Consider the following 17,122-nt stretch of genomic DNA (forward strand, 5'->3'; position numbering starts at 1 on the left):
AGGCAAGGGGGGGGGAATTTTTTTCCCTTCATGTAAAGGGGCACCTGGTACCTCCTGGGGCGAACTGGGGCTGTGGAGAGCACGTCAAGTGACTGACAGTCGGCAAAATGGTTTGGCCTCCAGAAAACGCAGCCTGAGACACGCTCAGCCCTGTTCCTTGCTCCTGCTGCCGTGCCTTCCCTTTCCCGTTCACCGGACGCCCTCAGCCACCTAACCACCACCCCCCTTAAAATAAAGGGTAAAGCAAGGCAATGGCACCAGCAAGGGCCTGGAGATGTGGCACGAAGCAGGACCACTGGAGGCAGCAAGGACCAGACCTGGTTTGGAGGAGGCTGGGGTCACCCGGGGGGTGGTGGGAGAGCCCTGGGCCCAAACACCAGGGGATCGGGCAGGGGCTCCCGGTAACGGCTGGAGGCTCAGGCTGCAGTGAATGAAAGCTGAGAAAGGATAGGGAAAGAGAAACCGAGGCTGAAAAAGGACAGGGACACCCCCCAAGGTCTGATTTTATTTATTTATTTATGTAATATAAAATATTTCATTTCCCCGCCGTGACCTCACTCCCGTTTCCCGAGTTGCCGGTGGCGACTCCCGCCAGCCCCAAGCCAGAGGCGGCCCCGAAGACGAAAGCAGCCACCGCTGCTCTCCCGCCCAGGCCGCCACCGGAACGGCCCGCCTCCGCCGCCGGCGGGACCGCGTAAAGGGGCCGAGCCGAGCTGCCTGCCGGGAGCCGAGACCTCTGCGGATGTTCGCGGGCAAGCTCCTTCCTCTCCCCGGCCGGGCCGCGTCCTGGCCGGGCCTGCTGGCCGCGCTGGCCGCGTAAGTACCGGTCCGGCCCCGGCCTCCTCTCCTGCCTCTGCCCCCTTGCCGTGGGGCCTGAGGAGTGTGGTTTTGGGGGGCGGTGGGTGGGAAAGGCGGGGGGGACGTGACTCAGAGTTCCAGCTGGGATGAGGCGGTTCCGGCGGTGCCCGCTGTTGTGGCCGGCCCCTGGCGCAAGGCCGCCCAGAGCCCGCCCCTGCTGACGGCCTGCGCCAGGCCCTGCCCAGACGGGCCTTCCTGCTCTCCCCGGGCGGCCGGGAGCCTGAGCTGACCCTGCTGGCGGTGCGGGCTGCGCTTGGCAGAGGGGGTCAGCGTGTCACACACCCTGCCTGCACTCTGGTCTGCGGCCCGGCCACACACCCAGCATGGGCCTGAGCTGCTGCTGCGCTGGGAGGAGATGGCCAGCTGCCCCCGGCCCAGGGGGAAGGGTGTGCTTTGAGGGAGTATGTGCCCTGAGGGAGACAGGGGTGCTAGGCGGGCTGTCCGGCCTGCTGGAGCTCAGCAGTCAAGGCTGGAACTGCGAGAGATTTCAACCTCCCTCTCTGTTGGAACTGGTTCAGAGGAGGGCCACAGCAACGACCAGAGAGGTGGAGCACAGCTCCTATGAGGACAGGCTAAGAGAGTTGGGGTTGTTCAACCTGGAGAAGAGAAGGCTCCGTGGAGACCCTATAGCAGCCTACCAATATCTGAAGGGAGCCTACAAGAGGTATGGGGAGGAAACGTAGTGATAGGATATGGAGTAATGGTTTCAAACTGAAAGAGGGGAGATTTAGATTAGATATGAGAAAGAAATTCTTCACTGTGAGGGTGGTGAGACACTGGAACAGGTTGCTTAGGGAGTTTGTGGATGTCTCATCCCTGGCAGTGTACAGTGCCGGGCTGGATGGGGCTTTGAGCAACCTGGTGTAGTGGGAGGTGTCCCTGCTCATGGCTGGTGGGTTGGAACTAGATGATCTTTAAGGTCCCTTCCAACCCAAACCATTCTATGATTCTTTTTTATTTTTCATAGTGTCTTCTGCACTGAAGCAGGCCGGGGGGAAAAATTATGTCCTAAGTCAATGGAAAACTATGTGGCGTCAATGGTGCTGAGCGCAGTTGGTGATACGCTGGGCTATTACAATGGGAAATGGGAGTTCGAGCAGAGCGGCCCGGCCATCCACAAGGAGCTGGCGGAGATGGGGGGACTTGGCAACCTCAGCATCCAAGGTTGGAGAGTCAGCGATGATACCGTGATGCACTTGGCCACAGCTGAAGCCCTGGTAGCTGCTGGGAAGAACCCAAGTTTAGAGCATCTCTATTCCCTGATTGCAAAGAACTACAAGGAGTGCATGAAAGACATGGAAGGCAGAGCTCCAGGTAATCCCTCCATAATGTTGTCTGAACAGAGCTGTCGTCTCGCTAACGTTTCTCTCTTTCACAGAATCACCTAGGTTGCAAGGGACCTTTAAGATCCAGTCCAACCATAAAAAAAACCAAAACCAACAAAAAACCACCCTCCAAACAAAACACACACACCAACACTAAAGCATATTCCTGAGCACCATGTCAATTCATCTTTTGAGTATCTTGAGGGATGGTATCTCAACCACTTCCCTGGGCAGCCCATTCCAATTCCTGATAACCCTTTCAGTGTAAAGATTTTTCCTAATATCCAACCTGAACCTCCCCTGGTGCAACTTGAGGCCATTTCCTCTTGTCCTATTGCCTGTGACTTGGGAGAAGAGACAGACCCCTGCCTCTCTACAGCCTCTTTTCAGGTAGTTGGCCTTGTTGAAACTCATCCCATTGGTCTCAGCCCATCGATCCAGCCTGTCCAGATCCCTCTGCAAAGCCTCTCTACCCTCCAGCAGGTCGACACTGCCACCCAGCTTGGTGTCATCTGTGAACTTACTGAGAGTGTGCTTGATCCCCTTGTCCAGATCATTGATAAGAATGTTAAAGAGAATGGTAAACAACATCCACAGCCTTTCCTTCATAGTGTGCTTGATCCCCTTGTCCAGATCATTGATAAGAATGTTAAAGAGAATGGTAAACAACATCCACAGCCTTTCCTTCATCCGCCAAGTGGGTCACTTTGTCATAGAAGGAGATCAGGTTTGTCAAGCAGGACCTGCCCTTCATGAACCCGTGCTGGCTGGACCTGATCACCTGAGCATCCTTCATGCCCTGCATAATGGCACTCAGGATGATCTGTTCCAAGACCTTCCCAGACACCGAGGTCAGACTGACAGGCCTGTAGTTCCCCAGATCATCCTTCCGACCTTTCTTGTGGATGGGCATCACATTTCCTAGACCCCAGTCTAGCAGCTTGGAGCTGCTTGGAGCACCTCCAGGTCTTCCCGCAGCTTAGAACTGAGGCTGGCCCTGGCTCTGCTTTCAGCTGCTTGTAGCATTGACTGTATTTTGTTTAAAAGGCAAAAGTTTCCCACATTGAGTACCAGTTTCAGGATGAGCTAAAGAGAATAGAGTAAGGCAAGCTGAAGTGGTGTGGGCTTCTCTGAACTACATGAAAAAGATACTGTTTTGCCCACGTTTACAAAACATTCTTACAGGCATCTTTGAGTCCTGGACTTGAACTCAGGGGAAGGATGCTGGCTTTTGTGTTGGGGATGTGTCTTTTCCAGAGACTCAATGGATGAAAACCATGAATTCAGCCGTGTATAATGTGCACCCTGAGACGCTGTCCTAACCAACACATTTAAACAGAGAATTAATACAGAACTTCTTGTAATAAATGCAATAAATTACACATAAAATATATTTAAAGGCACAAAGAGCCTTGCTTGGAGTAATTTAGTTCAGTAAACCCAGAGTGTCCTTATGGCTAGCTCTGCACATTTACTTTCTGTGCCAGGACAATCAGGCCACAGTCATCTTTTCTGAAGCCCGTACTTCATCATCTGTCTTTTCTCTGCATAGACACAGTGGTACCGAGGTAGGGGCACAGGCAGTGGGGACTGGCAGTGTGTGGCAGTACTGAGAAAGGGTGCCTTGACAGGCTGCACTAGCCAAACTGTATGCAACATATTCCTGTAGTTAGTTCCTAGTTCACCCAGGCCTGCTGACCCAACTCTTCCCTGACGACCCTGTCTCTCTCTGGGCTCGTGGCCCAGCCACTTCTGGATGCTTGAATTAAACTTAAATCAGAGCTGCTGAAGCTGGGCCTCTAATTTTGTTAGTGCAGGCATCGTGCAGTGTCCAGGAAACACTCAAATTCAGCAATGCTATGCAAAGTTTATACATCGAAAAGAAATTGCCCAGACATGCCTATTTGGAGTGGCCAGCATATATCAAGACTGTTATGGCTTGACGTTAAACATGGGAAAGGCTAAATCCTGCATGGCTGGCTTAAGGTCACTGCACGTAGTGTGACAGAGCTCTGCATTTCCAAGGTAAACCAGGTTGGAAACTTGAGCGGGAGTTTATTCCGCTTACCTTTCCAGAGTGGCCTTCTGCCCTCATGTAAAGAACTAAACTATCAGTATTCTTTAACACAGATGGTCTCAGTTGTTGGAGTAGCCTCATTAATAAAATATTTAGAAGGGGTAATGATGCTTGCCAGGATAGCAGGAGTCAGCAGGTTAAAATTCTGAGAGACTTGCTGCTGTTTTGGTGAAGGAGCATCTTGTAGTTCCCCCCACTGATGGGGTCTGCCAAGGTGGACTAACCACAGCTGGCAGTGAGATAACACCTGGAAGCTATTACTGCCTCCCATATTTAAGGTTGGTGACTAAAACCTGAGACGAGAAGAACCTAAAATTTAAATGTTAGTAATTAACAGTTAAGGATAATAGCACACCTGCTGCAGTCCTGTAAGTAATAGGGCTGCAATATGCTCAAAAGCAGTTCCTATTTGGATGTGAAAGATTTAAAAGTAAATTTGCAATGGTCACTAATCAAAATGACAAAGAGAGGTCAGGTTATCTAGCTGAACAAAGGAATGCAACTCCTTTAGTGGGTCCATGGACACTTAACCTTGTAAAATTTGAGAGGAAGTGGGGAAAGCAATGTGGAAAAAAAATGGAAGTCTGTTGGGAATGTTCTTGTAACAGCATTCTGGAGTGCTCCTGCTGCAGGGACACGAAAGGTGCTTGGCTCTGAAAGCTTAAATCCTGGTACTTAACAGCTTAATGCCCACTGATATACTACCAAAGGGAATACCTAATCTATATCCTGAAAAGCTGTCTGCAGTCTGCAGTCTCCATGCCATATTGATAAATCCTAGTGGTAGAAGTTGCATGTCAATAACTTCTTTTGGCAGTTCAGAGTAAATGAATTTTAACTGAGAACATAACCCAAGGTGATTCTGTTCTGGCCAAAGGAGGTGCTCACCAGGGAATTGCAGCCCTTAAGGCTGAGAATGGGAAGTTGCTGCTGTAACTTTCACCTAACAGAGAAGAGATTCCCCCAGAAGCATGGGGGAAAGTCACACTGCTCGCCCACACAAGGGAGTCCAGACCTGAAAACCAAAAACTGCAGTAACAAAGGGATTCCCACAATGTTATGAGTCACCAGGTGGTTACGGCAGGGTCCCTTGAGTATGCAGCCCCACGAGAAAGCTCACTCTCTTAATTCAATGGCAAGTTAATCCCTGTATCCACTATTATTCTTTGTGATGTGACACAGCCCCAAATTCATTGTTCTTCACAGGTAATGAAGCCAATGAATTAAGTGACAGAAACACGGCCGTATTTCTTTTCTCACGGTACAACTCTATCTGCCTCAACAGCTCTCCAGGAAACCTTCTGCTTCAAAACTTTGTCTTTTTTTCCAAGTCCTCTCCCTCTGGAATTATTTATCACTATGTGGTGGTTTTAACTCACCTTTTTTTAATGTGTATTGATAGATCCCAAACAACTGTAACTGTCTGTGCTCATGAAGAGTCTCAGTAAGTGCAATAGAAGCCTATTCCAGAAATAACATCCAGTTGTACTTGAAACTTTTCCAAGTTGTCTTTCTTCACACGCTGCTCTTTGCTCATATTTCTTATTTCCTTAGACCAGTAACATCCTCAGGTTACTTTTAGTTTCTTATTGTTAGTTCAAAAGATTCCTAACCAGATTTGGTGGATTTCCAAAATGGAATTTCCTGTTTCAAAAGCTCCTACAGCAGTTTTTTTTTTAAAAACCTGTTGTTTAAAAAAGACCTGACAATGTGACTTGAGTTTAGTCTTCCTGAATTGGCGTTCAAATGTTTTAACTGTTTAAAAGCATGAGGATAATACTTGTAATACTTGATACACCACAAGAGTCTTAGCTGTTGTACACTGGTTTGTTTTATACTTTTTTTTTTTTTCATTTGCAGGTTATCAGCAGTCATCTCCTTAAGTAATATGCACAGGTGTAAAGCTGGAAGTTGTTACTGCAAAATAACCACTCTTTCCTTACAGTTTAAGTCCTGTCATCTTCCTCATTTTCTTTTGGCTACTGTTAGTGCAAGAACAATCTCATTTTTTATCAAGGACTGAGTTGCCTGCTCTCAACCCACACAAACATGTCCTGACAAAATTTCTTTCTTAAGAATTCCAGCAAGATTACAGAGTTTGTTTTGCTTTTGTTACGCAGATTTTGATTTTAATCTACCCTAGTCCCTTTTCTCTCCCCCCTTCTCCTTGTCTTCCTGGCAGAAAGTCTGTTTTACCAGGAACATATGAGTAAGGTAGTTGTCACAGCTTTTTTAAAATGTGGCTTTGTTTGACGGGTTCTTTTTAATGTCCTATTATAGGTCATAAGTGCAATGCTTAGTATAGTTTGATTTTTGAAGAATTGCCTCAGTCTTCTGTTAATCATCATAAAGTTGGAAATTATACTGACAATTTTGATACATAGCAGCCAGCACTGAATTAATAAACTGCATGAAAAGCAGATTTGGAGGCCTGAACACGTTCCCACTTTGAGACATCACAAAAACAAACTCCCAGGCAGCTCAGTTAGAGGTTGGTGGCGGTCAGTCCTGGCAGAGCCTGGTGCTACCCACACCAGATGCCTTCTTCCAGCACGGCCCCACAATTTTCCCTCTGTGAATCACCGAGAAGAAGGATGTGTCAGGAATACCTGGACTGATCCAGGGGCTGGCTGGCTGTGTGGCACTGCAAAACCAGCAGTCCTCGTCTATCGGGGAGGGTGGTGCCATGGGAGAAGCTCATGTGCTGGCACAGCAGGCATGGATGAGGCTGGTGAAATAGCAGGTCTGGGTGGTGCCTGGGTCACTCGGGGTGGGGTAGGGGGAGAGCTGAAGTGGTCTGATGTTGTGGGATGTGCTGATCAGCAACCCTTTTTTTTTCTGTAGGGGAGACTTGCATAGACCATTTCCATTCTCAGAATTGATTTCAGTTGACAGGCTTGCGGGGCAAATAGCCCGACAGCCTTAAGGACCGAGCTGCTTTTTCAGTTTGAGACAACATTTCACGGGGAGCTCATCCATCCATTCACACCGTGCAGAGGGGTGTATCCTGAGCTGATCTAATAAGCCTATAATGGAACAACGCTGTTGGAAACAAAATACGCTCAAGACACTTAGGCCAGAAGTATATCAAAGGATCCACATGACCTTATTCCTGAAAGCAGCCAGCTGTTAGTTATTTGTAGCGTATGTCCAGAAGCCAATCTTAAAGCTGGCTGGATGTGGAGGTATTTTGGTTACAAGGGTGCTGTAAATGCCGTGTGCAGGTAAAACAGGCTGCCTTATACCACATCCTACTGGCAAGTGTATACACTTCCAAGCACAGAAGTGAACAGTTCTGCAGAGTACTCAGCGCGGTACCTAGCTGTGATTAGCAAGCTCCTAGATCATGGTGATTGAATTGCACCAAGGGTCAGCTGAATTATTGAGTTACGTGAAGTTTCTGGATGAGGCTTCTTCCTTGCTACTCTGTTGTACGTAGTTTGACTTTCAAAGTAACAGAGCACCTGCAAGTTTATCAGCTACCTGTCCTGGTAAGGCAGCCAAGTATAGGAGCAACAGTCTAATTTTGGGGGTGTGGGCATGTCAACTGCTGCTGTTGCCCTGTGTGTCTGAGAGAGGACTAGGCATGCTGTGGATAGGAGAAGACTGGTCTTTTGAGTCCACTTTTGCTGTTATCCAACACAAAAATTTAAATGAAGCTACTTGAAACCTTCTCTTGGTTTTCCTTTCTGCTGGAAAAAAAAAGAAGTATTTAAGATTTGACCAGAAGAGAAGACTAAGAGAAAAAGGCAAGGCAGAAGACAATCAAAGATAATGTTTCAAACCTGTTTCCTCTTCCTTGCACAAAAGCATTTGGGCTTAGCTCTCACAACTTGTTTCATGGTCCTGGCTGAGGAAGCTGGCTGGGCTCTGAAAATTGGATGTGTTTGTGCGGATGGATTTATCCTATGGACTAATAAGTCCAAGTGCTGGACTAACAAGTGAGTTTCTTTAAAAAGCAGTACTGGAAGAAGCAGAGTCTTTTCGTTAAAAAGTAAATAGCAGAACTATGAAAGAGATGGAAGTGAGCAAGGAGGAGTTATGGTGTGGCTTCCCACCAGAAGAGAGGAAAATTTGAATGAGGGTATCAGCTTGAAGCAGGAGAAAACTGACAAAGTATATAGTCTTGAATAGCGTGGAGAATGAAAAGTTGTTATGTCTTGTAACGTAAGAATTAGAGGGGAATTTAAGGAAATTGTCAAATGGTGGTTTAAAACAAAAGGAAATGTTTTGCATAACAAAGTCGTGGCTCTGGTTATTGTGGGATGTTAGAGGAGTCTGAAGGCACGCATGGGTTCAAGCTAGGAGACCAGTTCATGGTGGCTAGGTCTACTGGGGGTTACTGGACTCAGCATTTTGCATCCATCTTCTGACCCAAGCAGATTATGCTACCCTGCCTGCTGCAAGGCAGGTGGGTCTTCTTGGGGAAACATTGTACTTGCCTCATTTTTTATAATCTTTCTGTAGTTATCTCTTAGTGGCTGTGTATGGAGACAACCTAGTGGGCTGGACAAACCTTTGGTCTGACCTAGTGCAGTTGTTTTTCAGCTTATTGAAGGGGAGTACAGTAAAGCCAGCTGTGCAGACCATGTTGTGGTGAGGGAGATAACCACACTCCCTGCCTTCTGACAAACTTAAATTGCAGCAAGGGAAATCTGGAAAATATTTTGTTATCAGCGAGGCAACTGGAAAGATTCCTGGGGAGCATGTGGGGTCACTGTCTTTAAAGGGTCCTCTAAAGAAGCTAAACAACTGTCAGGAAAAAATCACAGAGGTACTTACGCATGCCTTGGATTGGGGATTGATGGGATCTGATGGCCCTCCAAACCTCCTTTATATTTACGTATGTCTATCTAGGCATCTAGATATATGTGTACATAATATACCTAATCTATATAGCAGATATGTTTTCTAGATCAATTATTAAATAAATAACATGAAACGTAAATATAAACAATGTAAATGACATAAATCAGCAGTGGAATGTTTTTTACTCCCCCAGACTTTTAAATTATTTTCACAAACAGAAGTCATCAGGTCTGCTTGGGAATATGCAGGGTGCACCGGGGATTTAAGGCAAGAGATGTATGTGAACAGACAACCGGAGTTTTTACAGGGAAGCCCCAAACCCCCTGGAAACAGTTACGCCTCCTTCCCTGCTACCCTGCCTCTCTTTCCTCAGTTCCCAAGCTCTGTGACCCTGTCACCTACTGATGTGTGCTTCTGTTTCTTCCCTTCCTTTCTCTCTCGGGCTCTGCCGCTCCTGTCCAGGTGAATCGTGTGTGCGGAACGCGCTGAAGCTGGATCCGGAGCAGCCCAACGGCTGGAGGATCCCATTCAGCCCCAGGGGGGGAGGCTGCGGGGCCGCCATGCGCTCCATGTGCATCGGGCTGCGCTTCCACCGCCCTGACCAGCTGGACACCCTGGTGCAAGTCAGCATCGAGAGCGGCCGGATGACCCACCACCATCCCACCGGCTACCTGGGGTCCCTGGCTTCGGCCCTCTTCACGGCTCTCGCAGTGAACGGCGTTCCCCCCCGGGCCTGGGGGAAGAGGCTGCTGGAGGTGCTGCCGCAGGCGAAAGCTTACGTGCGGGACACCGGCTTCTTCGTGGAGCAGAACATGGAGCAATGGTGAGTTGCGCTCCCAGCACCGGGTTTTGTGAAAATTAAAATGAACCTCACGTACGAGAGGGTGAGCCCTGTTTATACTTAAGCTTCAGTAATCACATTATGGTGAACTCCTAGAGCAGCACATGCCTGCCACAGGATCAAATCGATTCCGAAAGTCTCTGAAGTCCCCCCAGGGGGAAAATACCTCTAACTTATTTAAAAAAAAAAAAAGAAAAAGTAGTCACATTGTGTTTGGGTCATGTCGTGACACTTTTTGGATCCAGTATGAGGTAGCTAGACTCGTCATCTCAGGCAGCGGTGACCTGATGAAGGATGGGAAGCAAGGCTGGGGAACAGCACCAGGCGTCGGGGCTGAGCTCAGCTTGAAAGTTCTAACCAAATGTGTCTGTCTGCGCAGCGCGGCTCTGCGCGCAGGGCACAGGGTGGGGGTGCTCCGGCTCTGGGGGGATGACTCAGTTCTCGCTCTGCGCCCTTTGAATCCTGTGCGGCGCCACGGCAGCAGGTGCTGGGCTGCCTCCTCCCCTGTGGCCGGAGGCAGGGGAAATCTTAACTCACTGACACACGTCCTTGTGCCTCTTACTGTAAATCATGTCCCTACTTTGACAAACCCGGGGAGGGGGGGGGATGCCTACTGTTTTGCCCAGCCATGGCTCCGGGCTCTCGACGTGGCCGTAGGGGCCTGCGGGGAGCTCAGGTGTGTGCTGCTGCCGCGGGACGTCTCTCACGGCCCCTCCATTTTGTCTCCCCGCTCGCAGGCATTACTTTGAAGGGCAATGGGAGAAATACCTGGCAGAGAGAGGCATATCGGACGGGGTCTCGCCGCCCACCTTCCCCGCCCAGTACGGCGTGGAAGAGAGAGACGCCTTCTACACCTCCCTCAGCTACGACGGCTGGGCGGGCAGCAGCGGGCACGACGCCCCCATGATCGCCTACGACGCGCTGCTGGGGGCGGGGGACTCCTGGGCAGAGCTGGCTCACCGGGCCTTCTTCCACGGCGGCGACAGTGACTCCACCGCCGCCATCGCGGCCTGCTGGTGGGGGGTCATGTACGGCTTCCAAGGGGTCAACACCTCCCTCTACACCCACCTGGAGTACCGGGACCGCCTGGAGAAGGTGGCCAGGGATTTGTACCACCTTGCCTAGGGTGGGGGCAGCAGGACCATCCCCCCCCGCCACTGCTGCCTCTCACTCTGTCAGGCTTTTGCAAACTTTATTTGGCTTCAAGCACAAGCCAGAGTGAGGCCTGCTTTTTCTGCTTGCCTGTGGTGGCTTCAGCGGAGAGGTTCTTTTGGAGCTAGCAGCTTGGGGCTTGTGGGTGGTGGAGAAAGCAGTTACAAGAGGGGTTGGTGGGAACACGCAACGGTGCTGCTGTCCCTCGAGCAGCTCAGCTCTGCGATGTCCCTTCCCCTCAGCGTGGCGGCTGCACGTCCTCTGGTCCTTGGGAGCAGAGCACCCACTGCAGCTTTGCTCGCCACGCTCCAGCAGCAGGAGACAGGCAGCTAAAACCACACAAGCTGCCCCAAAGCAGTGTCCTGCCCATACGAGCGTGCCAGAGGGGGACAGGGACACATATCTGGCCACAGGCAGCGTACAGGGGCTGGCAGAGATGCCTCGTCAAACCCATTGTGGCTAGCACCAGCTTGCCACGTGTGGGGGACAGTACTTGCCACTTTACTGAGCACATGTAAAGCTAAAACCTCTGCTCCTCAGAGATGACAGCCAGTACAGCCCAAGAGAACCGGCTGGGGCAAACAGCCACTTGTGTGTGGGGACAACAGAGTTTTCTCGTACAATTATTTTTGCAGGCAGTATTTTTTTTGTTTTAAATGAACGTGGGGGGAAAAAACCCAAACCCAAGCTGCGTTGGCGGTGCATTTTGAACAATTTCACAGCGCTTTTGCTATACAGGTAAGAATGTATGATGCTACTTCCCTTATTCTGCTAATGGGAGAGGTTGAGACTACTGGCCAAACTATTATTCAAAGTAAAAGTGGATAATGAGAGTTAAAAGGTTGCATTTTACATCAACTTAAGCCACTTTTGTAGTGAACGCTACTTACACCAAGGTGCCTTAAGATTATTTGCTTAACATTTGCTATGGATAGTTTTATAAAAAAAATACTTTTTTTTTTCTTCAAATCCAGATTGTGACATAGCACAGTACTATTGTCAGAGCAATTTCAAACCGGTGTAGCCCATTCAATAAATAGACCTGCCGTGTCTCTGTTAAACGTTATATTCTACTATGGGATGAATTAAGGGATGGGAGGGAGAAGTATGAAGAGCCAGAGAGTGGCAAGGTGTCTGCAAGCTCCTCTCTCCTGCTTGAGAGAGGCGCTGCTCTACGGGGGCAGGAGGAGAGATGATGCATCATCGGGGGGCTAGGGGTGGTGGGAGGGGGCAAGGCTGCCTGGAAGGGGGAGTTCAGCATACCTTTATGCAGGGAGCGCGCATAAAGGCATAATGAAAGCCCAAATCTGACAAAAACCAGCAGCAATAGGAACCACAACTTCAACACAGTTTACTACAGCTCTCAGGTGTGTTGTATAAAACATGTTTTAGTGCAACATAGTACAAAGTTTTTGTTGTTTTTTTTAAAAAAAAAAAAAAATCCCAAACATTTTTTCCACATCATGCATGGATAGGGTGTCTCTCTTTCTTCTCGGGTCATTACAGACAGTTACAGCAGAGAGAGTGGTTTGAAAAGCTTTGTGTTAAAACTCGTTACAGGAAGAGTCTGCCTTATAAAAACAGAAGTTTGAGACTGGGCAACACACTGCCAGGGCAACGGAGAAATGGCACTGGCAAAGTACATTCAGGGATCACCACGGGAGCCGCTTCCCGGGAAAGCCTGGGCTCGCTGCAGGAACCACCGGGCTGCGAGGGGGCCCGTTTTGGCCAGGGGGAGAGGGCCACGGGACAGCCCTCCGGGAGACCCCTGCTCCGGGACAGACAGGCTGACGAGGAGGAGTGTGGCTCGGGTGCAGCACGGTGCTCTCCCAGGAAACAACAGCTCCCGCTGACTTCATTTTCTCTTTCTTTTTTTCTTTCTTTAAAGCTGAAATGAGTTGCAGTTCCTGCCCGGGAGCAGTATGTACAGGAGAAACTACACTTACAAAACAGTACCCGCTGGCTGCAGCTGCTGCTGTTTGCTCCTCGGTTCTTCGTTTCCATTAACTTCTCATCCCACTCCTCTTTGCAGACGCCTTATCCAGTAAAGGGAAGACAAGTGTGTGGGTGTGTGATACATACATACATATATATATATATATATATATATAGGAGTGTGATGTTACGCATATGCTGGGGCCAGTAAGCAGTTGTCTTGAGGAGGCAGACTTCACAGAAGGATGAGTGAAATTTGGCCTTCCCAGCGGAAGAAGAAACCAATGCCGTTCTGGTGGAGGAGCCGAGGTGGCTGACTTGGCATGGCCCTGGCAGGGGACGGTCCGCAGCCACGGGGACCCCCTCTCAGCTGGGAGAGAGGATATGGGGTGCAGCCCTCCCACCCGAGGCTTCCCCACCTCTGAAACGCCAAGGCAACGGGGGTCTAACCGAGTAGTGCTACAGAGCATCTGCTGAGGTCCCCTTCTCTTCACGAAGAGCAGTCCGACCCTCCGGCAGAGGACAGCGGCTGTGGGTACGGCACCTCTCTCGCACGAGGCTGGGGGGCTGCGCCCGTCCGCCCCGCTTGGCTTCAGCCATGCTGCAAAAAATAAATGGCCGGATTTGCCAGGAAGACATCAAGGAAGACAACAAAAGGCCATTTTTGGCAAACATTTTCTTCCGCCAGACGTGACCGCTTCGGGCGCCATGGGGGAGGAGGCGGTTTCCTCCACAGGGCAGGGCAGGGGTACTTGGCGTGACGGGGTGCGGGAGCTCCCGTGCCCCGAGTGGTGAGAGCCCTGGTTTGGTTCGCGAGAGCCATATCTTTCACAGAAAGAACAGCATTTCCTGCCACAGCGACTGCCTACGACAAGAGCAGGGGACTTTGCCAGGAGGGGGAGCTTATGGAGAAATGGTTTCTCCTCCTAAAGCCCCAGGAACGAAAAATGGCAGACGCACACACGCAAACAGGGGAGGATTTCTTGTGGCACAAGGGGACAGGGAAGCCCCCAGGGCGCCGATGCGCTGCAGGCTCCTTGCCTCGGCCAAGCTCGCACCGGCAAGTAGTGCAAGTCACAAGGAAACTCGTGACACTCGGTGGTTAATTGCACGTCCCTGCTGCGTGGCGTGGCTGCAACTGGGCTCCTTGGCTGAACCATTCAGAGGCTGTGAACCCAACCGTGGAGTTTCCTTCCCCTTTCCCCCTTTCTAGAGTCATTACTTTGGTCATGTTGAAGCCCTCAGGGACTGGATCCAGCCACCTTCCCCCTGGTGACTGGGGCACAGAGGGGACCTGCCTTGTCAGGAGTGGCAGTATGGACACCAGGGAGGACACAACTCTGGTAAGTTGGACTGTGCAAAGACCCTCTTTGCTAGAAACAAAGTTAGGGCTTTCAAGTGTCCTCCTTCCATCTCCCTCTTCAGTTCCTAGAGACAAACTAAATTGCTTTCGTTCTGATCGCAAGCACGCTGGATATTCAGTCTCTCCGAGACCAGGGAATGCTCCCAAAAGTTGAATTGCCCCTCCTGAGAGAACAGTAAGATGGAGGAAAGAACATACTGAGGCTACAGCCAACCTTTGAGATGGACCTCCTGACAGCCCAGCTAACCCCTCAGAGGTGGACCTGGCTTCATCTGTTTTGGAAGAGGGAGGAGCTAGCTCAGCGCACCTAGGGAAAAGATGTTCTTCGCTGTGGCACCGAGCCTGAGGAGGAAAACCACAGTCTATTTTGGAAAACACACACATTTACTTCCAAAGAGGTTGTCCCAGGACCAAAAGGCCCCTGGGATCCCCTCACTGTCTGGAGGGCAGGAGAAGTCTAACAGTTCCTGGAGTGACCAAGAAAGAAACGACAACAAAAAAGTAACGGCCCAAAGGACAGCAACTGATGGGAGCAAAATGAATCAGAGAGGAACATCTGCTATGTACAGCCAGCACAGGGACCCTCCATCTGTTGGGGTGAGGTGGTGCCTTCCCACAGGCGCTGGGGGAAGCCTCAGACCTTCCTGTCCCTGCAAGCTGGGCACTCCACAGAGCTCAGCCGCTGCGCTGGGGCACAGACAGTGAAACAAATGAAACAAGAACAACAAAATCCACTTTGTTCCTTAGGGATCCCGGTGTGTCTCTGCTTCTCTCTCTCTCTGCACATCCCCCTGGGCGCCTCTGCCTCTTTAGTCTATGGTTCCCGGGTGGATGCTGAGGACCGGTGGCTCTAGGCAAGTGGGAGAGTAGTTGAGGTGAGGCTCTTTGATCCACAGCAAGGGGACCCCGTTCTTGCCCTCCGAGTTCTTGCTGGAGTTTCGGCTCTTGAATCGCACCAGGAGGATGGTGATGATCAAGATACCAAAGATGGGGAAGGGGTAGAAGAACACGAAGTAGAAGAGGGCGTCGTTGGAGCAGATGACAGACTGCAGGGTGGAGCCTGGAAAGAGACACAGGATGGTCACATTTCACAGCTTATCTGCAATGTATGGCCTATAAACGTCTTCAGAAATATCAAAAACAGATGCTCATTAATTTGTGTCAATGCAGGAAGTGAGTCTGAGAAAAATACCAATATTGGTAAACAGAGCAGTGGAAAAAAAGCTATTGCAAGGCATGTTTTGGCTTTATTTCCCCCAAGAGAGAGTCACCCCTGGACTTTCTGTGGATTTTCTGATGTCTTATAAAGCTGGGAGCCTTGCAAAGCATAATTTCTGTCTGTGATGGTACACAGAGGCAGCAACCCAGGGTACCTCCCTTATGGGCCCACAAAACTCTCATGACCTCTATGGGGCCTCTAAACCATCGGATGGCTTCAAGAGTTGCTAGAAGGAGACTCTTGTGCCACAGATTGTGCCATTGTGCAGAACTAAGTCAAATTCCACGTCTGTTTCCCAAAGGGAAAGGCTAAACCCCAGTGGAGGGCAATGTCTGCCTCCCCTGCCCCAGACACACCAGGCAGCAAGTGCTGCGGGATGGGCGGCCCTAGCACAGGGCTAAGGGCAGCACAGACGTGCGAGCCTGGCCAAGAGCTGGGCTACAAGCCACTGAGCTGGCTGGCAAAGCCCTGGCTTCACAGACTTGCCCCGGTGCGGGCAAGACCCCGTCCCACTCACTCCTTGGCCCTTTTATCTTGGTTGACCCAAAGACGCAGGGGATGCCAGGGCCATGCCCTCCAGAGGGTTGTTGCCTCTTCTCACCTGCATCCTGCACGTGAACGGCAACCGTCCCCGACTCCTCCTCTGCCAGCCGGTACCACACGCCGTTGGGGTCTGCCAGCCATTCCTCCACACGGCACGAATAATTGCCGGTGTCGGCACCGCCGGCTTGCAGCACCGTCAGCCGGAAAAGCACCGCCGAGAGCCTCTGGAAGCGCAGGCGGCCCTCCCAGCGACCGGCCTCGGGGCTGAAGACGGCGTCAGGCCCCACGCTCAGCACCGCCTCCCTCTCCTCCTCCTCTTCCTCGTCCTCCTCCGCGCGGCCACCCGCCTCTTTGGCCCGCAGGTTGTACCACGTCACCGCAAAGTGGGACTCTGGGCTGGAGCGGGACAGGATGCTGCAGTCCAGCGGGAAGGACTCCTTCTCCTGCACTGTGAGGTTGGCGGTGGCCGTGTCCACTTGCAAGGTGGGATCTAAGATGACAAAAGGGGAGAGGTGAACGTTGAGCAAAATGCTACCATCAAGGCCACTGTGCCCCAGCGTAAACTGACTGTCGTGGCTCCAGCGCTGGGCACAACCCAAGAAAAACCCAAAGGCTTGATGCAATCTGCCAAGTCCCACGGGTACCTCTGTGGTCAACGCTGGAGGCTCCCCATCCTCTCCTCACCACACACCACCTTGGCACAGGGTCAAACAGGAGCTGGCTGCCAGCGCTGTGCTACCACCCTGCCCATGCAGACCCTCGCACCAACTAACGGGCATGAGTATGTGCAAGAGGAGAAAGCTGCTGCAGCTCACCCAGATGCGCTACAAGAACATGTGAGGAACCACCGAGGTTTGCTCCGTGCACTGAGGAGCGATGAACTACTGCTCCCCAGCCACTGGTGCAAAGAGCACCACACTCCACGCTTATTTTCTATTTCTTTGAGAGCGCTCAAAGGACTTGACAATCAGTACGACAGAAGAGGAGAAGATTTTTCCCA

General features: G+C 50.8%; 2 protein-coding genes across 3 annotated transcripts in view; one reads left to right on the forward strand and one right to left on the reverse strand.

The window, feature by feature from the left end:
- The first annotated feature begins 636 nt into the window (after positions 1 to 636).
- On the forward strand, positions 637 to 12,128 carry ADPRH (ADP-ribosylarginine hydrolase). The gene is made up of 4 exons (XM_014947261.1): positions 637 to 816; positions 1,826 to 2,172; positions 9,532 to 9,892; positions 10,648 to 12,128. The coding sequence occupies exons 1-4, from the start codon at positions 743 to 745 to the stop codon at positions 11,033 to 11,035; spliced, it is 1,170 nt and encodes a 389-aa protein (XP_014802747.1). The 5' UTR covers positions 637 to 742; the 3' UTR covers positions 11,036 to 12,128.
- Positions 12,129 to 12,387: 259 nt separating this feature from the next.
- Positions 12,388 to 17,122, reverse strand: part of IGSF3 (immunoglobulin superfamily member 3) — a 74,767-nt gene continuing 70,032 nt past the window's right edge. For both annotated transcript variants that reach the window (XM_014947258.1, XM_014947257.1), the window contains 2 exons: positions 16,181 to 16,612; positions 12,388 to 15,420 (listed from right to left, as the gene is read on the reverse strand). In XM_014947258.1, coding sequence (XP_014802744.1) covers positions 15,170 to 15,420; positions 16,181 to 16,612 — 683 coding nt within the window. In that variant the 3' untranslated portion in view covers positions 12,388 to 15,169. The remainder of the gene's footprint in view (positions 15,421 to 16,180; positions 16,613 to 17,122) is intronic.

Source organism: Calidris pugnax, unplaced genomic scaffold (genome assembly GCF_001431845.1).
Source record: "Calidris pugnax isolate Ruff unplaced genomic scaffold, ASM143184v1 scaffold95, whole genome shotgun sequence".
NCBI lineage: Eukaryota > Metazoa > Chordata > Aves > Charadriiformes > Scolopacidae > Calidris > Calidris pugnax.